General features: G+C 56.0%; 1 protein-coding gene across 3 annotated transcripts in view; it reads right to left on the bottom strand.

Annotated features, from left to right (window-relative positions):
* DNMT3A (DNA methyltransferase 3 alpha) overlaps positions 1-21,402 on the bottom strand; it is a 100,059-nt gene that overhangs the window by 47,706 nt on the left and 30,951 nt on the right. For all 3 annotated transcript variants that reach the window (XR_451857.2, XM_007191261.3, XM_057557931.1), the window contains exon 3: positions 11,136-11,240. Coding sequence is in view for 2 of the 3 variants with exons in the window: in XM_007191261.3 (XP_007191323.2) it covers positions 11,136-11,240 (105 nt within the window). In the remaining variant the exon portion in view is untranslated. The remainder of the gene's footprint in view (positions 1-11,135; positions 11,241-21,402) is intronic.

Genomic DNA, 21,402 nt, shown 5'->3' with positions numbered 1-21,402 from the left:
GCACTCCCAGGGAGGTGGGTAGGGGATCCCGCTGGCCAACGCAGGCTGAGAAGTTTGGGTCAGCGCCAATCTCTTACCATGGCCGTGTCCTCCTTTCCTCTAGCCACTTGCTTCCCCACAGACACCTCAAGTCGGGGCAGGCTCCCAGCCCCACAAACTGCTCAGACAACTCCGCTGTCACTCACTTCCTGCCCGGGGACCACACGGCCTCTTCTCACCCTGGGACTCACTTCCTGTTGACTGCCAGCTCCATAGCATAGAGACCCAGGAGTACCTGCTCCGGGACCCAACCCAGCCCCAGGGTCCCAACCCACCCTGATCGGGCACCCCTCCCAGGCCTGCCCTGGAGGACCCCAGTCTGCAGCAGCATGAGACACGCCATCCTCCCAGAGGTGGGCGGATGAGGGGTGGGGAGCACTCGGCACAGCTCCAGCCCCGGGGGTAGCTCAGCGGGCTGAAATCCGCCCCGATCTCACGAGTCCTCCCCCTCCTCTCTTCCCCACCAGCCCATCCTCCATTGCCCGCCCTCTCTGGTCGTGGATGGCCCTGAGTCAACCAAAGCTCTGGGCTTAGGGGAGCTGCTGACTCTTGCCACAGTCAACCCTTGATCCATCTTACCCATCAAGAACCCCCCAACACACACCGCGAGTAGTGGCCCTTCACTGGCCCTCCCTCTGGAGTTCAGGGTAACTGGGCAGGTCAAATCCACCCAGAAGAAACCAATGAGAGGAAGGAAGGAGGTCCACAGGCAAATGGACTGACGCAACTCTAAATCTCCAGGGAGGAGCTGGGTGCTCCCTAAAAGGGCATCTCAGGTGAGAAGAGCAGACCTGGAAGCCACTAGGAGTGGCCACCCCAGCCAGGCCTGTGCCCTCCTTTCCCCCCACCCCCCACTAGCTTGTCGCCTCCTAGAGGCAGGGACTTGCCTTATTAGGTTAGACTGGGCGTGGAGTAGGGCACCTGGCCAGGTGTTCAATAGTCGTAATTGATCCCTTAATGCCAAAGACCAGGTTACCTACGAGTGAGAGCATCCAGTTCACACGTCTAGAGGGAGTTTCAACTTGGTTGCATGTCAGGTGTAACTGCTAAAAATCCTGTTTTTGTTTGCTTTTATTCTTTACAGGTGCCTTGAAAGGAGACACTGCACACCCTGAGACACTCATTTTTCCCATGGCGGGGAGGGGTAGCAGCAGAAGCCCCTGGTCCCTGTAGAAGGCGCCACCAGCGGCTAGAGGTGACAACTTCCACTCCCCTTCCTCTCACCCGTGGGGTACGGGGAGAGGGCAGGAGTGGTGGCAGAATGGGAATGGCAGCCACGGGCCCCCGCACTCCTCCTCCCTTGGGTGGTGGACACAACAGACTTGAGCAGAGCCTGATGCCCATCACGCACTGTGCGCCTACCCCCGCCCAGCATGCCTCTCCCCGGGTCTTCAAACCCTGCCCACCTCCCGGGCCCCCTCAGGGTTTGCTGATCTTTGCCTTCCTTCCAGGCGAGACCCCTCCACCCCAGGGAAATGCCTCCTGCTTCTCTGTTGCCCACCTGCTCCTTGGGCCTCTCCTGTGAGCAGCTTATTCCAAGCAGTGAAGGCAGTGGTTCTCAGCTGGGGGCAATTTTGCCCCCCAGAGGACATTTGGCAATATGTCTGAGACACGTTTGGTCACCACACTGTGGGCTGGGGGGACAGACAGTGGCTTCTGGTGGGTAGGGGACAGCCCTCACCACAAAAATTACGCAGCCCCAAATGTGGATGGTGCTGTTGTTGAAAAGCCCTGGGCTGAGGACAGGGGCATGGACCAGGGATTTTTTCTAGGGACCATTTTTTTAAAACTTAAAAAAAAATTTTGGTAAAATATATGCAACATAAAACCCACCATTTTAACCATTTTCAAGTGTACAATTCAGTGAAATTAAGTACATTCACACTGTTGTACAACCATTAACACCGTCCATCTTGAAAACTTTTTCATCATCCCAAACTGAAACTCTTGTACCCATTAAACAAAATTTCCCCATCTCCCCCATCCCCCAAGTCCCTGGCAACCACTATTCTACTTTCCGTCGTCTAAGGAACATTTTAAAATCTGTCTGTCTGTCTGTCTCTCTCTCTCTCACACACACACACACCCGGAAGGTATTTGTGCCAGGCCCTGGTCTTTGGAACACTCAGCCTTGCCCCCAACACCCCCAAAGCCCCTGTGGAGCCTGGCCCTTAAGTCCACCCCAGCATTCACTCACATCCCCTAGCCCACCGCACACCACATTTGTTTACAAAGCACTTTCACACCCTATCTCATTAGAGCACTCCTCACATGTTACCTAATTATTTGTTTACTGTGTGTCTCCCTCCTAGACTGTGAGCTTTGCCTTATTTATCTTTTTATTTCTCTTCCTTCCAACCACTCCACCGACAGCTCCCCAGTACTAAGCAGAGGACTCGGCATAACTATGCTTATACAATTGATCAACTTAATTATCCCAATTATCCTGATGGGTCGTGTTACTCTCACTTGTCCAAGGAAAAGGTCTCCAATGTTTGCCTCAGGTTACACACCTTCTAAGTGGTAAAGCTTCCAAAATGACCCAGGTACAGGAGAGGCATTTGAAAGCCAGCCCCCACCTCTGGGTTGAGTCTCAGGAAAAGCCCAACCTCAAATCCCAAGGGATCCAAGGAGGGACAAGGAGGCTTTGATGTGCCTGAGCAGGGCCAGGGAAAGGCTGCAGCTGTTTCCCAGGCAGCAGCCATCACAGGGAAAGGCCAGAGGCAAAGCCCGAAAGAACCTCCTGCACTGAACCTGTGCAGGCCAAAGCCAGTCCCCCAGCCGCCCACCCTGCCCCGTTCCCCTCCCCCTTTGCTGGACGTCTGGACCAGACCCCAGAACCCCAACCCTCCCTCAGGAAGGGAGGCCTTGTCTCCCAAGGTGGGTGCCGGGGCTCCAAATAGGAAAGGGATTTTTGAAGCCTGTTTGACAGGTATGACACCTGCACACAAAAGATAAGAGGCGAGGGAAATGATACAAGGGAGACAGGGCGCCGGGTCAGCTCTCCAGCACAGCCCTGGGCGCAGGCTTACCTGGGCCCAGGTGTGGAGGGGGGAGACCTGGGACCCTGCCTCTACCATTGGAAGGCCCTGGAGGTCGGAGCCACGTTCTGGCCTGGCTCTGGGCACCTGGCTCACCCTCTCCTCCTGTGCCAGGAGCTGCTGCTGAAAGGGGCCTTCACCCCCAGACCCCGGGGCAGCTCCGGCGGGGGAAGGCCCAGAGGCTGGCAGAAGTGGGGTGGCCTCACCTCGCCCTCCCCAGCCTTCCTGCCCGCCCCCCTCCCCCCTCATCGCCATTGTGCCTTTCAGGCACTGGGAACACTCAGCTCTGTGCCAGCCGGGGACCCTGGCGTCTGGCCAGCTATGGCCTCTTGATTAAAGACACACAGAGACGCAATCCCATGCACAGACACACAAGGGGTTCACCATGGCCCAGAGACACCCGCTCACCAGCCGCAGGACAGAGATGTGCTCAGATGCCCCAGAGTGATGTCAACAAAAGCACGCCAACAGCCCCCCTCCAGCCGCGCCCTCCGTTCACTCCAGTCCCTCACAGACCCTTCAGCTCCCCGCCACGCCCTGGATTTTCCCAGGTTGACTCTCGTTTCAGGAAACAGCCAAACCGTCCACATAAGCGGGGCAGCCCTGTCCCCTAAGCGCTGGCGCTGGGCCCGGGCTCCCCCGTCTCCTCTGCCCCAGGCCTTCCTGCAGCCCCTTCCCCTGGCAGCCCTCCGCTCTGATCGGCCGGAAGTGGCCTTGAGGCAGGGAGAGCCGGAGAGGTCACCCACGCCCGCTCCTGAGAGAGGCCCACGTGCCTCCCTGCTCAGCCTCCCTGGGGTGAATGGAGTCGGACCCCAAGACTTTGGAACCAGGACCTTGACCCTTCCATTTTCCTTTTCCCTAGTGGAGGGGCTAAAAGGGCCACCAGTGGGGTCAAGGGACAGAAGGACCAGAGGCCAAAGAGGGTCAGCTCTGGCAAGTCTGACCCCAGCTTGGGTATGACTTCTAGGTGCCACCATTTCTCTCACCACTGAGGCTGGGAGCTTCCTTCCCACCCTCCTCCCCAGAGAGCTCTCCAGCGCGCGCGTGCGTGCGTGCGTGCGTGCGTGCGTGTGTGTGTGTGTGAGAGAGAGAGAGAGAGACTCAGGACTGAGGAGAGAACTTCAGGGCGTGGTGAAGTCTTAGAGGTCACTCAGTCGGGGCCCCTGCTAGCTGTGACAAATGGATGCAAGAACTAGCACGCCTGGTGAGTGGCGGCCCATCCGGGGTTCCGCTTCCAGCAGGGACACCTGTCCACCTGGAAGAGGGCCTGGCTGTGCTCTTTGAAGTCAACCTCAAAGGATTTCAGGGTGAGCTGGAGCCTCCCTTGAAAAAGCCATTACGTAGAGAAGATCCAGGTCGTATTTAAGTAAACCTCTTTTGCAGTTTTTTTCTGTTTTCAACCTCTACATCAAGGCCTAGGGTGACAGGTTGGGTGAGAAGGGAACTCAGCATGGAAAATGGTGCTTTCTTGTCTGTGCTTCACGAACCTTTCTGAAGTTTCTGATGGGTGTCTCCCCACCCCCGCCCACCCCCGCTGGGGCAGTGCTCATCCTGCCCCACCCTACGGCGTGACTTCATAGCTTTAATCACATCCCCGCTCAGCTCTGTCTCTCCAGACTGGAGAGCCGTAACCTCTCTTGTCTGTCCTCACTTGGCTGCCTCGCCTTCCCCTTCATCGATTTAGCTGCCCTTCCCTGGAGCTTTTGCATCTCCGTATATCTTTCTTGAGGTGGCAGAACCGAAACGCACAAAATTCTCTAGGTGAGGATGATGAAAGAAGACTGGCGTCAACAACTCTGCCCAGATGCGTGTGCGGAAGGTCCCTGCAGCAGCGGGAGTGGGGCAGGTGCAGCTCGGGCTCCGGAGACGCCCACGGGGTCCTAGGAAGCCCACGGGGCTCGGGACCGGAGGGAATGAATGCCTCTTGCTGGAGAGGGCCTGGAACATGTGGCTCTGGGGAAGGGGCCGGGGAGGGATGAAAATAAACAGGGGTTTTTGGGAAAACAAAATGGAGATTCTGGGATTTCACTCAGATGCTACCCCAATAAGACCAGATATCTAGATCAGCCTCTGAAAGGGCCCCTGCCAAACCTGCTCCCTTCCAGAAGTCTCGGTCTCTGACAATACCACTGCCACTGGCCCTGGGGGCCGGCAGCACCTTCCTCCCTCTCCCTGGTCCACAGCCCAGCACTGCAGGCCCTGCCAATTCTGTCCCATCACAGCCGCCCCCCAACAGGCTGTGGGGGCATTTTTTGGCCCCAATGTACCCCATCCTATCTCCCTGCATTCTTTTGTGCTCAACCCATCATGCTCACGGATGCCAGAGTGAGCTTCCCAAAACATGACGCCCATCACTTCACACCTCCCACCGTCTCAAAAATCCTCCAGATAAACACAGCACATTTTTGAGAGGATAAAATATAAACCCTCAGGCTGCCTGCAAACTACCTCTCCACCCGAGATCAAAGGTGTTCTTAAATGAAACCCTCGTCCACTCAGCCAAGCCAGTCTGCGCACGGTCCAGCCTCCCCCAAGCACGCCGGGTCCCCGCGCACATTCGTCCCTGCACACGCTGCTCAGGAAGGTCCTAGGTAGGGAAACCTCCCACTTTCCCCTGTCACACATCACCTCCCTTCAAAGGCCCAAGTCCAGCCCCTCCCCCCAACATGTCTTCGGCACTTTAGGTCCAGACCACGGGCCAGGCTCTTGGGGTACTGGATGGCTCTGTGAGCGCTGGTTTGACTGATCAGCTGGGGGAATGAGCAGAGGAGACTGCAGGGCACCGTTACAAGGAAAGTCTCTAACCTCGCGAGATGTCTGACAGCCCTGTTTTCCCCACGCCTTCAAAAGCATGACGACACAGGGGAACGGGCAGCAGTGGGCCGACACAGGCTCACAGGCAGGGATGCCCCCTGAGGGGCCGGGCCCAGGAACGGGAGATACCCTTTCAGGAAGTTTTGTGCATAAAAACAAGGGGCACCAAGTCACCGAGTCAAGGTTCCAGGGGTTAGTGAAGGAGCCCTTCTAACCTGGGCACAAAGAGGGGATTTGAGCTCTGTCTTAAGAATCAAACGGTCGTATTAGGTGGGAAAATGAGCCAATACTGCAAAGGCCCAATAACTGAGTTAAACGGTACTCGGCTGGCTTAAGCTGCAGCGGAACGGTCCCCCAGCTTCACACAGCTTACCGCACAAGTCTTTTGCTTTGAAGTGGAGCAGTTTGGCCCTCAAGAACTCACTCACTCAGGCGTTATGACGGAGGCTCAGCCTCCAGCGAGGAGTGAGGAGTGAGGAGTTACGCTGGCTGTGGGCCGGTCTGGCTGAGCTCGGTGCCTGCTCCCGCCCCTGCCCCCTCCCCCTCCCCCTCCCCTCCCCCCCTTTCTGGGTTATTCTTAGCAAGAGGTGACCTCAGAGTGCTCCCACTGAACAAAAATAACCCTGGAGGAAGTTGATGAATATAAATTTTCAATGAATAAGTGCATATACCTAGTAAACAGGGCGGGGAGCCCTGAAGGGCCGGTCCCCACCCCAGGGTCTGGCGGGCAAGGGCAGATACTGTCCCTCCTGGAGCCCCAGCGGTAACCAGCACATAGGACAAAGGCGGTCGCAGGGCAGTCTGGGTCTGTGATCAGGCAGGAACCAGCTTCGGACACCCTCACTTGTTGCTCTGCAACGTCCTTGGAGCCGGTGAACAGGAAGATGCCTCTTCCTCCCAGCCGACGCTCACACCCACACACAGGCCCACGCTCTCTGGCCAGCAGAGACCAGCCCTGCACGCTGCTGTCCCCTCCTCTGGTCGTGGGTACTGGCCAGCCAGCAGGCCCTGCACCCAGGTGCCAGCTCCCTTTCTAGGCTCCGCCCAGCCCTGAGGCCGGCTTCCTGTTTCCTGTTGCTGCTCCGGCTGCGCGCATCCTGGCTCTGAGGCCAGTGCCACAGACCAACACGGCCGCCCGGCTGAAATGGGCCCACTGCTCACTCCTCAGACCACCGCAGCCTTCCCCACTTACCCGCAGGCTCCCTGGTATTTGGGTCAATTGCCCTGCTCAGTTCTGTTTTCTCTGGATGCTTTTTGGACCAGGTCTACACACTTTTTCAAACAGCCCTGCATTCATATGTTATCTTAAAGCGAATCTGGGATACCCAGTCTTCCAGATGGTGTGGCTGGAGTGGCAAGGAGGAATGAGCACTGTGGGCTCTGCAGTCGGGAGGTGTGGAGTCCGAGTCCGGATCGTCCTCCCTGAACCTCAGTCTCTTCATCTGAATGTGGGGATGGTAATGCCAGCGGCCTCCACCTACCCCACACAGGTTCGTCGTTGGCATCAAATGAGGTCACGGTGTAGAAAACCCTTGCAGACAATCGAGTGCTGCACCACTCTGAGCCTTTCTTCATGGTCGCTGACCTCAGTGAGTAGGTAGACAGTGCAATGGGGGTGCCTCTAAACGGCAGATCTGGTGGAAGAGACAAGCTGTCCCCACCAGCTTTTCTGTGTGAAAAGCCAGGCTTTGGTTTAGGTTTTTTAAATTCCCAGTCCACCAGGAAATGGTACTTTTATAAAACACAAAATCATGCCTGTGGATGTGGGGACAGTATCAAATTGATATAAAGGTTTCTAAATGCTGATTCTCAAGTTCTGTACAGACAGGTAACAAAACAGTTCGCAGACTGGTGCTTCGAAGTCAGGTGTGTGGACCAAAGCCCGGGATTGGTGGGCTGATATCTTGTCTTACTTCTTAGTGTTCATTTTAATTTCACAGTCAGTTCAAAAGGGAGAGCCAGTGTGGGTCACGATGGCTGCACTGGGCTTCATTTGCGAGACAGGCCTTGGTGGGCTGTGATACCGGGCGGGTAGAGAGAAGGGAAGGCTGCAGAACAGCTTACGAGGCAGCGGGACACACGTGCTTGGGGTGATCAGGGAGCAGCGAAGAGGCGGGGTTTCCTTGGCAAAAGAGCTGGACGCTGAGCACCAGTGCAGAGGCAGGAGAGGTCACATGGCGACGAGGCAAATGGAGGGTTCCAGGTCTTGTCCCATGAGAATAAAGCTCCTAGAGATTCTTGAAAGCGACATGCCCTGGGCTGTATTCAGTGTAATTACATGTGGCCTCCTCTCTAGCACACTAGGTTGAAATAAGTCTTATTTATTTGGCAGGTGCTCAGTAGGTGTAATGTGTTTGTCACCGAGAAAGAGAGGGCGGGGGGTCTAGAGAGATGCTGGGGGCAGGTGAGCCCTGATCTGGCTGAGGGCGCAGCCAGGAGCCTGACGCAGGAGCAGGAGAAAGTGGAAGGCACTCAGGGACAGGCAGGCCTCGGGGGCAAATTCTGGAGACGATGTCACAGCCTCGGGCCGGGGGACGGTGAGGACACCACTGGATGTACCTCGTCCCGCCCCGTCCAGCGGTGGATATGCAACATGTGCACCAACGTTTGCAGTCCCAGCACTGCTCCCTCTGTTCCACCTGCCAGGATTTGAGCCAAGCCCACCCTCCCACCCCGTTTCTAGGCTTAGCTCAATGACACACACTCAGCTGCTTTAAAGCTCCCTGGTCAATCTGTTCCCAGGGCCACAGCTGCGCCGGGTCCCCAGAAACCCTCCCTGCTGTGCTCCTCGGCTGGGGAGGGGCGGAGGCCTGGGCCAGCACCTGCTCCGCAAGTGAACCAGGTGGCCCGAGGCCCAGGAGACCGTGGGCTGGCCCTGAGCTGCAGCACAAACTTCCCCCACGTGGGCTCCCTTGGGGTCCACGGGCCTGCTGTCGGGGAAGACCTGCTGGCTGTTCTCTGTTCCCCTCACTGTGCAAGGGGTCCCTTTCACAACAGCTGCCTCAGCCCCATGCCTCCCCAGTCAGCGTTGCCTCCCCACACTCTCTGTCCCTTCCCAGGGCCTCACTTAGGACTGGACCACATCCACACTGACCTGCACGGGATGTGCACTGCTGCCCACTGGAGCTGCTGAGAGGCCGATGCCAGGCTCCCACCCGAAAGGCCTTGTAGACCCCTGGCCCACTGGCCTCTCCGGGGGTGGGGATGTCGGTTTATGACGCTGCTGGCCCTGTGCATTTGGAGCCCACTTTGCTGTTTGCACAGCACCCCTGGAGGTGGACAGGGCAGGTATTACCGGCAGCCATATTTTACCAATGAGGAAGCAAAAGTTCAGAGAGGTTCAGTAATTTGCTAAGGTCACACAGCTGGGAAGCAGTAAATCCAGGGCTGCTGCTTCTGTTTCGGGTAAGGGCAGGACCGACCTTTGCTGACCACTGGCTCTTTGGTGTTTTAACCCATTTAATTCTCACAGGGGTCTAGGAGGAATGCATTTTTATCATCTCTATTTTTCAGAACGGGAACCCAAGGTTCAGGCAGTGACTTGTTCAATGTCACACAGGTGGTCAGTGATGGAGCTGGGATTTAAACCCAGGTCTGTTGGATTTTAAAGACAGTGCTTTTCCTTCCATGCTGGGCACTGTTCCAGGCCAGGGGTGTATGACCCCCTGGGCGTGCCCCTCTTCCCTCTCATCGTCCATCTCTGGACACACTTCCACACTAACCCCTGATTTCCCTGCACCCTCTGATCCTGGGGCCTCACCCCACCTCTCAGTGATGTGCCCTCCCTTTGGTTCCAGGGACTCACAAATGTGAGTCAAAGGGCTGCCAGGTCCCATTTGCTACAGGTGGTGGCTCCCGTCCCCAGCACCCGAACCAGGGAAAGGCGGAGTTTGCTCTGCAGATCTCGAGCACACGTGCAGCTCAGGTTCTGAATGACGGGTGGGCTCGGACTCAGCCTGCACTGTGCCCCTCCACTTTCTCCTGCCAGGTGCCCTGTGAGGGCGGGGAGGAGAGTGGAGGGATCCCCGGGAATCTGGGAGTGCAGCCTGGAGTCTGCTGCAAGCTGAAAATTCCTTTGAAGTTCCATTTTATCTTTCAACGGCATGTGAATTTTTCATTCCAGGCCATAAAATATCCATGTCTTCTTTAATATTAAAGTGTTTAAAATTACTTACCAGTTAAATGACTTAACTTCTTCCCCCCTTCCCCTCCAAATCTCCAAGCAGAAGTGGCAGTGGTGCACTTCAGTGCCCTGCAGATTCCCAGACCTCCCGACTCCAAGAACCCCCCTCACCTCCAGCTGGTGCAGCGCGCCCTCCCTCCCTCCCTCCGCTGCCCCTTTCACTGCAGCCACGTTCACCCTGCTCTCTGCCCCAAGGAGGAAAATCCTGCCCCGCTGAGAACATTTCCTTGAAGGGCTGAGTTACAAATGCGGGGCTCCTGGCTCCTCTTTACCTTCTTGCTCCAAGTTTCCCATTCTCAGCTGGAAGGGACGAAAAGAAAGGAACCAGCTGTGGCTGGAGCTGGCAGATAACTATTGTTCTGCCTCTGAGTTTAAGGCATAAGGAAGGCAGGCTCCTGCCACCCACGGGCCTTGCCCTCCGGAGCACTCCTCATCTTGGGCAACCCCAGAGTTCCCCCCCCACCCCACCAGATTCAGAGGCAATGGCACCCGGAAGCCCAGGGTCTACACTTCTACTGGACTTACACAGCGCCCAGCCCTCCTCCTCTCTTACAGCCTGCATCTCTTCCCTACTCACTTTGATCAGACTTCCAGACCTCAGTTCCCTTCCTCCAAGTTCTCCAGGTGGGGCTGAGGCCCAAGGTGGGTGTCTGGATGGGGAGGGAGGGGCCCGTGCAGGCAGGCTAGGGAAAAACACGTCCCACCCTCTTGCTGCCCTTCCAGAATGAAGCTGAGAGTCAGGGGCCTGGTTCAAGTCCCACAAGACCCACAGCGCAAGTCCCCTGGCCTCTAGGGGCCTCCAGTTCGATGCAGAAAATAGGAAAGTTTGGGGGTGGTTTTGGGGGTCCAGTGAATGGGGAATGGAATTGGGCTCTACAGCTGGAGGGGTACACTCCATGCCCCAGTCTTAGCGTGCCCAGGTCCCTGCAGGACACACATCACTGGCATTTACAGTGTGCATGTGCACGTGCGTGCGTGTGTGTGTGCGTGTGTGTGCATGTGTGCGTGCGTGCGTGCGCGCGTGCGCACTTGGGCTGGGGGTACGCCACCTCACTCACCGGAGGGTGCTTGCGCTTCCTCCCAGGCCGCCCCACCTTCCGGGCAGCTGTGCTGGGCTCCTGCCGCTCCTCCTTGCCACGGGCCTCCTCCTGCTCCTCTCCCTCCTGTGGGCACAGACACAGCCTGTAAAGCCAGGGCTGGACCCCAGAGCCCTCCCCAGTGTCCCACCCGCAGGGCAGCCACGCTTCCGGGGTTGTGCCATGCTGGTCCCCCTGGCAGGGATGGTCTTCACCCGCTTCCTGACTGGCAGAGCTGGCCCACCCCTGAGGGCCGACTCAACTTGATCCTCAGGGGACTTCAGAGCCGCCCCGCTGCCCCAGCAGAATGCAGCTCTCCCTCGGGTGGACACGTTCTCTGAACCACAGAATCGTAACACATGCTCTGACAAAGAATTTGTTTCTGGATATGAGTTTATTTATATGAAAAAAATCTAACACGAGTACAAAAATGATTAATGCCGTATTTAATGAATCACCTTTATTGAAGAGAATAAAATCACATGAAGAGAAGTATGACATGTAGCGATGTCTATTGGAAGGACATGCAACCCTTGGAAGGAGAGGCCTACCACAGACCATGGAGGGCATTACAGCCACTGTACATACACCTGCCCTGAAGCATCTGCCACATCGCGTAGGCACTGCATGTGCCTGTCACCCCGCGGGAGCATCTCAGGGACCGTGTCTTGGTTCATCGTGATGCCCCTCCTTCGCTGAATTTTGGACCAGAGTTTGGTTTTGTTACCACCCTTCACCTGGCACGTGCCAGGGCCGAGCCCTGCGATGCTTGTCTCGTGGGGCAGACACATAAACCTAGAAAGTCCTCCTGCCTCACTGCTCCAGCCTGGCCACAAACCACCCACAAGCTGCTTCTGACTCAGCCGGCTCCAGCATGACTAATCATGAGCAAAAACTGTGTTGGGGAAGGAGAGAGAAAGGGACCCTGACCCAGCAGAGGCCCCTCAGGCTGCCATTCGTGCCCTGCATGACGTCAGCAGCCACAGACATCTTCACAGTCCTCCCAGGGGAGGGCGCCAGCCCAGAGCCATGCTCGTGCCACAGAAAAGGGGAGGTGCACAGATTCCCAGGGGATTGAATCAAGGTGGCCCTCGATGTCCCACTCAACTTTCATTTTTTGTGATTTCAAGATAGCTTGTGGTTTGCCACATTAATTTTCAGGTGATGGTGGGACATGCAGATGGAAACCTACTGCGACCAGTCATAGACATGAGACCAGTGGGAAGAGTGGCACTGGCCCCCTCTGTCCATCCATCCATTCGAGGCACATCTGGGACAGGCCCGCCCAGGAAGGAGATTTAGGAGGGAGATTCAGCATTGCAGCTGAGAGTCCGGGAGCCCTCCGGGGACATGTGAGTGGAAGATGACAGAGGCCCCAGGCCTCAGCACTGAGGGGAGACTCCAGTCAAGTTGCAGGAGGTGGAGAGAGTGTTCAGAGGAGCCGAAAGGGGACGCCGGTGTATTGTGGGCGCAAGAAAAAAGGGAGCTGCCAACCCAAGAGGCAAAGTCGACAGATGCAAAGAAGTCGAGGGCGGAGCGATTTGGTTAGGGGTGGAAATGGTCAGCCTCAGAGGGAAGCTGTGCGGAATGACACGGCAATGAGGACCAAGGGGCCAGAGAGGGGCTGGAGAGACAGTTTAAGGAACCCAGCTGAGAAAGGTCTGGAAAAGAAGCCAAGGTCAGGGAGCCCAGTGCCGGCTGTGGACAGGAGGTGAGGGTCCAGGGTGGTGAGAGAGAGGCTGCCCCAGGACCAGAGACCCTTGAGAGGCTCTTTTCAGGAAATCATGGCAGAGAAACTGTGAGGGCAGAAAGGCCGAGGTGGGGGACAGCCAAGTGGCGGGGAGGCCTCCATGACAGCTCTGTGGGCCTGGACTGAGGGCGGCTCAGGGCCACGTGCCCCGTGGTAAGCCAGGCCTGCTGGTGCTGAGCTGTCTTCTGAGACCCCCACAGACACCCCCGTTTAAGAAACAATCACTTGGATCACACAGAGAGAAAATATTACCAATGCAGCTTAACGTTTGTGAAAGTTCCAACTGAATCTACCCAAGGGTAGTGAATTTCAGCTGAGATGGTGCTTTTGGTCAGGTTACACCATGGCTAAAAGGGCACCGTGTTGATCGTGCTGACCAGGTAACTCGGCATTTACAAAACAGTTGGAGGCCACGCAAGGTCGTGGAAAGGCATGGGGCTTAAAGCAAACCAAAATGGGTATGAGCCCGGCTCGTCCATGTGTTCGTTCCCGGACTGTTCTCTCTGAAACTCAGTTTCCTCATCCATAAAGTGGGGGTAGGAAGGTGTCCATTCTGCCTGCTTCTCGGGTTTTTAAGACGACAGCTGACTAAATGCTTCGTACCCTTGCCTGTTTTGTTCACTGCTGAACACCCGGAGCCTACAACAGACTCAGCACTTCGTGGGTTCTCCACACGCCCCTCGATGAGAGGACTTACATATCCCCCGGCAGCAGGAGGCCCACCCAGCCCCTGTACTTGCCTGCAGAGCACTAGGCCACACCTAGCCAAGCCTCTGACCGTTGCTCGTGGCCGGGGCCATGGGCGTGGAATGCACAGGTAGCAGCCAAGAGGGGGTGCCCAGGTGGGTCAGGATCAGTCTGGGTGGCCGTGGGGTCTGAAAAGACTCCTACCACCCAGAAATTCTGGGCTCTGAACTATTTCCTTAGCACACTGGCATCTCTTACAGAGGGATTCATTTGATTTTCTAACTTTTGCTCTGAACTAATCAGAAACGGGAAAGCCAATCAGAGCCTCAGATTAGCAGGAACCACAGTTACCAGGCTGCCTGTGCTGACTAAAAACAAAGACACCTGCTGTTTCAGGACCGCCAAGCCCCAGCTTCCATTAGCATATGGAGAAAGCCTTTGGGGGCCCCTGATAGGCAACCCCTTTGCCATCTGGAGACTTGCTGTCATTCCTCACCTCCACACACGTGCTCTGCCCGACACACAGGAGATGCTCAGCACATCCTTCCCTGTTGAATTTAATTCAATGCAACACCCCCAAGAGGAAGAGGTGGAAGACCTTGATGCCAGACCATCTGTCCAGGTCCTGGTGTATTGAGAACGGGGAGCCCCCAGGGCCATGTCCTGAGCCTATCCCTCGGGCCCAAGCGGGGAACGGCACCTGATGCCCAGTCCAACACTCTGCCCTCCGGTACCCCTGGGGTGTGCTTAGGAAACCGAGTCTCCACGAGAGTCCAGGTGGGGAGTCGCACCCAGGTCTGAGCGACTCTGGCCCATACCCTTTCCATCTAGCCCTGAAGCACGGCTTTGTGAAAAGCGTGCCGTTTTCGGTTAACACGTCATTCTCCCATGATACAGCGACATCGCGGGGCAAAGGGAGGTGGCGATACCTTCTGGTCTGGGCCTGCCCACAAGTGAGAGGGGTAATACACTGAGAAGGGCAAGCAGATGGCTCAGGGCCGCGCCCCTCAAGGAGGCGTATCAAGCGGTTCATTCTCGCATCTGTCATGGGGCCTGTTTCATTCAATATCTTTGCTGATGGGCTGAGCAAAGGAATGTAAAATATGCTTATCAAATCTGCCAGTAGCACTGAGTTGGGAGGCGTCACTAATACTCTGAAAGGGAAGAATCTGATCCACAGTGACTTGGAGCAGCTGGAAAACAGTAACAAATTTAGCAGGAACAGCCTTGAGCCTGGGTTGGTTTCCTCATCTGTCAAGTGAAGGGGCTGAATTAGTCAGTCCTTCCAGTGGGAGGAGGCAGGAATGGGCAGAAATTCTAGTGAGGTGGGCTTTGGGGCGGGGAGGGGGCAGGCTGGACTTTTTGCTCTGCTATTTACTCCCTAGTCCCTTCGAGCTATTTAACCTCTCTAGTCTAGCGTTCCTCACCTACAAAATGGGGATAATAATATCTACTTCACAGCAATGGTATAACAATTAAATGAGGTAATATATGGAAAGCTGACACATGAGAGTCACTCAAGAATCGCTAACTTCCTCCGCTCCGCAGGTCCTGACCAGAACTATTCACAAACGTGCATCCCCCCCTCCTCCCCGTCCCTCCCCGCCCCCATGCAAACCCCAGCTCACTGCCCGGCATATGCAGCCATCACTCAGTGCTACAGACAAACCCCAACATCTGGCTGGTACCGCCGCAGTGAGATACTCAGGAACACTGGGGCTCCGTGATCCTTCCAAAATGCAAAGCTGATTACGTCACTCCACAGAGCTTAAGCCCTTGCTGAGGGGGCTCCCAGGGCCCTGCAGGATCAAGCCCAGCTCCTTAGCCTGGGTGAAGGAAGGCCCTAGGATCTGGCCAGCACTTCCCACCCATCGTAAACGGACCACGCCAGGTGCAAATGTGGGCTGCTCCCTCCCTGGGACATTGGCACAGACCCTTGCTTCTGCCCCGACTACCTTCCCCTCACTTTTCCAACCTCACTTCCTAGATTCCCTTCCCCTGGGCCCCTCCTTCCCATACCCCACCTAGACTGAGTCTATGGGTCCTTCCTCTCCCATAGCACCCACTATCCAGCACTGCAAATGCCAGCTATCATCATGACCAAGCCACAAGCCCCTCGAGGGAAGGAACTCTGTCTTATTCACCTTGGCGTCCGTCCCCAGTGCCTAGAGTGATGCACCTGGCACAGGGCAGGCACTCAAAATACTTGATGAGTGACTGTCACATAGTAGATGTTCAATAAACAAGTCCATGCACACAGAGAGAGGCACGTGTACAAATCCACAAACCTGCACGAATACAACCAAGCAGGAGGCTCCAGTGCCGTTCTGATCTTTATGACTCAAAGTCAGGAAACAGGATGACTACAACGTATTTTCTAGTCTTAAACATAATCATGTCACTTCAATTTATGTAACTCTTTACAGTTTTCAAAGCCCCTCTACATTTGGTGGCCTTTTAGATTAGGTAGTTACCATCAGCCTCTCTCAACTTCTAAGGCTATGATTTGACCTACATTTTAACACAGCTCACTGGATGGATTATTTTAGGCCACACACAACTTCTCATTCTGAGGAGCTGGGCCATGATGATAATAATCTCTCACATTTGTACAGTACGTGGTAATTAACAAAGCATTTTCACATACGTTATTTCATTTTATTCTTATGCTTTACAGAAAGTAGAGCTGGTATTATTTTTTTCCCATTACGCAGGCGGGAAATCTGAAGCTCAGAGTGGTTACCTAACTTTCAGAGATCAGAGAGCCAGCAAGGGAGGCCTTTAGAACCAAAATTTAAATCTTTTGATTCCCAGCCCTTGGGTCTTTCCACAGCAACATGCCACTATACCCTACTATGCCGTGTGCCCCTGACACGTGTACACATGCATGACCATGAGCAGGCAGGCAAGCCAAGGTAAAGGTACACGCTGGCATTCACACGCATACATCCACACGCAGTTGTCTCAGGGACCTCATGCCTAGACGGGGACCCCTCCCTCTAAGAGAGACACATCCCACGAGGCCCTCACCCAGAGCCAGCCAGCCAGCCAGACGTACGTGCTCCCTTCAGAGCGTACACCGGATGCTACTGACCCAGCATCCGCTGAGCAGATGTCTCAAGTTGGTGTTTGAGTCAAGGGGATGAACTTGCCGGATCTAGCCAGCCACTTGCCCGGGCCCCCTGGGACAAGAAGCATGTACAGCTTTTGCCAGCTGGCTGGCTGGCCTCCCAGGGCCTGTCTGTGGTCATGGAATTCAGTGAAACGAACTGGCTTCTCTGGCAGGCAGAGCCCCGTTCTGGGTGCCTGAGTACCAGGCCCAAGACCCCACAGAGCACCCCGCACACACGTGCACACACGTGCACATGCACATGCACGGCAGGCCCAGGCCGGGCCGCAGGGTGAGCTGCAGGAGGACGGGCGGGGAGGGCAGGGGCACCGGGAATTGCTGTAGGTGCTCCCACTTCCGCGCAGCCCTCCCAAGCCCCCCGTCTTTTCTGCTCTCAGTCACCTCCCAAAGCTCATCAGTCCTTTGTTTCAACTACTCAACAATATTCAACAGATATTCACTGACTGCTCAGTGGGCTTCGTATTATAATTATCGATGAAGGTCTTCCATGACTCCCAAAAGGCCATGCTCCCAGAAGGCAGCGTCCGTGTCCTGATGGCCCCTCCGACGCCCGCACAGCTCCCAGGCACCTGCGCACTGTGGGCTTTCCCCAGGCCCTCCGCACCCCGTGCACCATGCTGGGGCTTCACCGCCTTCCGGAACGGAGACTCCCTCCAGCACACACCCAGCCCACAGCAGCCCAGCCGTGCCCACCCCTGTGGTCCTAGGGCCACCATGAGGCCAGGCCCATGGATGTGCTCAGAAACATTTACTGAGCACCAGCTACGTACTAGATATAAAGATAAGCAAATAGGGAACTCAGCTCAGAGGGAGAGACACCACATACACACACAAGTGCCTGCGCTGTGCCGAGGGCCCGGATGGAGCACGCCCGCTCTGCTAGCAGCCACCCCCACGGCCCCCAAGCCCCCTCGCCCTCGCTCCTTCAGCAGCCCACCCGGGCTCTGCCCAGCCCACCATCTCCTTCCCACCCCGCCAGCCACCCTCGCTCGGTGGACGGAAAGAATCCAGATAAATCTACTTTGTCGCCATGTGACTGTTACCAAGTTTCTCAACCTCTCTAAGCCTCAACTCCCTATCTGTAAAATGGGGATCCTCCAGTTACTGTGAGGATTAGGTGAGTTACTTGCCGGGCAAAGGACACTCCTTCAGACACCCTTCCACACCGTGCACATGCTAAGTGGGGTGATTAGAAGTAATAGCCCTAATAGCCCTGTGGCTCTCCGCAGAGGCAGCTGCAGGACATGACCAGGCCCTGTGTCCAGTCCAGGTGCCAGAAAGAAAGGATATCTTCCCATTTCTCAGTCATCCTGGGACACCCACTCTTGCTCAGCTCCCCGCCGGCCCTCTTCCCTTTGCAGAGCTGAGCTCAGCTTCCCCACCCAGGCCCTGTGGGACCTGCTTCTTGGCCGGGACGGGCTCCAACCCCAGCCCAGACCTGAGAGCACGAAAGACCTGAGGGACCTTGGGTCCGGCCGTGGCCCCGCATGCAAGCCTCTGAAGGTAGCATAGTCCCTGCCATCAGCAGTTAGGTCACCCTGGGGCTTCCCTGGTGGCACAGCGGTTAAGGATCCACCTGCCAATGCAGGGGACACGGGTTCGAGCCCTGGTCTGGGAAGATCCCACAGGCCGCGGAGCAACGAAGCCCATGCGCCACAACTACTGAGCCTGTGCTCTAGAGCCCGCGAGCCACAACTACTGAGCCCACGTGTCGCAACTACCGAAGCCCACGTGCTTTAGGGCCTGCGTGCCGCAACTAATGAGCCCACGTGCTGCAACTACTGAAGCCCAGGTGCCTAGAACCCGTGCTCCGCAACAAGAGAAGCCCGCGCACCACAGTGAAGGGTAGCCCCCCCTCGCCGCAACTAGAGAAAGCCCGCGCGCAGCAACAAAGACCCAACGCAGCCAAAAAAAAAAAAAAAAGGAGTTAGGTCATCCTGCAACTTGCCTCAGTTTTGCTTCTGTTCAGTGGGTAAAGGGAGAGGGGGCCACAGGCCACGGGCTCTCAGGGGACTTTAAACCCACACCATTCACACCCTCGTCTGCATTGTCCCCACTCTTCTCCCATGCCTCTCAGTCCTCGGGGCTGCAGTGGATCTTCGCCACAAACGTGCAGATAGGTTGGTAGGTAGAGAGATAGGCAGATGGGGAGGAAGGTAAGTAGGTAGGTAGATAGACAGCTAGTTAACTATCCGAAATAAATCACAAGACTAAATCTGTGCCACTGTGTTAACCACTCACACACACCATCTCACGGAAATCTCTCATTTCGCTGCTCAGCAGTCATGTAGCTGAGTCCACATTCAAACACAGGTCTATCTCCAGAGTCCAACTGACCCCCACTTAAGACTGTATTGACTGCAGAGTTAAACTTGACATGTAAGAGCAGTTAACTTAGAGAATTTTAGAGAACCTGAACCCTAAAATGGAGGGCCCAGTCAGCTCTGGGGTGGGCACTGTTTACATCACTTGCCTGCTCTCCACGCGCAAGTATCTGATCGACTCCACTGAGCTAAAAACGGACACGCCATTATTATTATTAGCTGTGTTCCCGAAGACGTAAGGGCAAAGCTGCCTTTACTGGAACTGTTTAAATGTGTAAGAAGGATGCTACCTCAGCAACCCCTATAGTGACGATTATAAAGCAGAGAGCAGGCCCTGAGTGACCGTGTGTGGGCATCTGAGTGCACTAAAGGCAGGGCATGCCCGGGGCGGGCACCGGATCTGTGGGCCAGCAAGAACAGCTGAGAGTGGAGCCGGGGGAACCCCACCCAAGGATGCCCTTGAACTTCGGAACCGGAGTGCAGGAAGTGGTCAGCGCCCGAGGGAAATCAGTACTTGCCAGGCCTCTGGGTTGGACCTAGGTGAGGAGGGAGGAGCCCTGGCCACAGCACTGGCCATACGTGCATACATATACACACAGGTATGCACACATACACATGGGCACACTTGCTGTGCTCCCCCAGCACAAATACGTACCCCCCAACAGGCGCTTCTCCTACCCAGCAGGAGAGGGCGAGCTCAGGGCGAGCCGTCCAGGAGCGGCCTCCTTCCTCCAGAGGGCAGGCATGGCTTACCCATCCTGGTATCTTCCTATCCCCTTCCCTTTACTAGGTCCTCCAGCAAGGTACATTCAGTTCACCCAACAAACTCGTGGAGCCCTACTATGTGCCAGGTACCTGGAAAGGTACCTAAGTCTGAAAAGGAGGAAAGGAGGGAAGGAGGAAGGAGGAAGGGAAAGAAGCAACGTGTCCACAGCAGTGTCTTCACACGTAAGAGTATGTACCTGGTACGTGTGTGTATGTGCGTGTGCACGTATACTCAGTCACACATACTAGCCTGTGTGCGTGAGCTCCTGCTGGAGATGAAGTGCCCCCAACATCGACCCCAGGGCAAGAGCACTGCTATGCAGAGGAAAGCATTCTCTGACCATCCCGACTTTCAGAAGAAACTTGGATAAGACTACGGAACATCACAGCTGGGAGGCACCATCCATTCCATCCCCTTTCACACAGGAGGCAGCCTGAAAGGTACAGGAGCCTGGGTTCGAATCCCAGCACCACCACTTACTAGCTGTGTGGCCTTAGACAAGTGACCTAACCTCTCTGAGCATCAGTTTAGTCTTTAATAAGATAGAGTGATGAAAATAGTAGAGCCTACCTTATGGAGCAGTTGTAAGAATGAAATAAGATAATGCAAGTACAGAGCTTAAAAGAGCACCTGGCAGATAGTCAGCATTCAATGCATCTGTTATGTTTCTAAGGCCCGGGGAAAGAGGGGAACAGCAAGATCAGGGGCCAAGCCCGGGGCTTGGACTCCTGGCCAGGCACTGATTCACATTTGGGGATCTGAGGAGGCCCTTCCAGCCCCGGGCTTGGAATGCTCTTGGTCCCCCATCCTGCTCCCTCTGCCCCCCTCTCTCCCCTCCACACAGGGCCTGGCACCATATCTCCATGATCCCCTCTGAGCCAGAACCAAGGCTCCTGGACTTCCTGATGCTCCCCTCCCCTCCCATCTCTCATAAGGCCAGCTCCCCCTCCCTTTTCTGTGGCCAGATTTACCCAGCCGACCCTCACTGCCAGAGTCCCAGGGCTCAGCATCCCTCCCTCCACACACCCCCCACCCCCCCCCCCGAGCCTGCCTCCTCCCAGGCTCCCCAAGCTGCCCCGTCCCTGCCCAACACATGGACAGTAGGGCTGGGGAGGCTGCTGGGCAGGTGCCACGAGGACACCACGTACACAGGCCTCTCTGCACTGCCAGCACAGGCACAGCTGCCTCAGCCTCCCGCGCACAGCTCTGCGCCCTGCCTGTTTGATCAGGGCTCTGGGACTGTTCTCCTGTGAATGGGTCTTATCCACTCTCATTTTCCTCTCCATCCTATCCACAAGATACTTCCTGAGCACCTACTGTGTGCTAGTCGGGCCCTGAGGATCCACCCAGACGATGGTGGCTGGGGTCCTGCCCTCCTGGGGCAGCTGCGGGGCTGGATGTTATCCACACCAGTACTTCTCAAATCCCCTAGAGGGCTGGTAAAAACAAGGATTGCTGGGTCCCGTCCCCAGAGTTTCTGATTCAGCAGGTCTGGGGTGGGGCCCGAGCTTTTGCATTTCTAAGCCTTCCAGGTGCTGCTGGTACCACTGGTTTAGGGATCACATTTTGAGAACCGCTGGTTCTCTCTGTAA

Source organism: Balaenoptera acutorostrata, chromosome 12 (genome assembly GCF_949987535.1).
Source record: "Balaenoptera acutorostrata chromosome 12, mBalAcu1.1, whole genome shotgun sequence".
In the NCBI taxonomy this organism is placed as follows: Eukaryota; Metazoa; Chordata; class Mammalia; order Artiodactyla; family Balaenopteridae; genus Balaenoptera; species Balaenoptera acutorostrata.
This window is presented reverse-complemented; position numbering and strand designations above follow the sequence as displayed.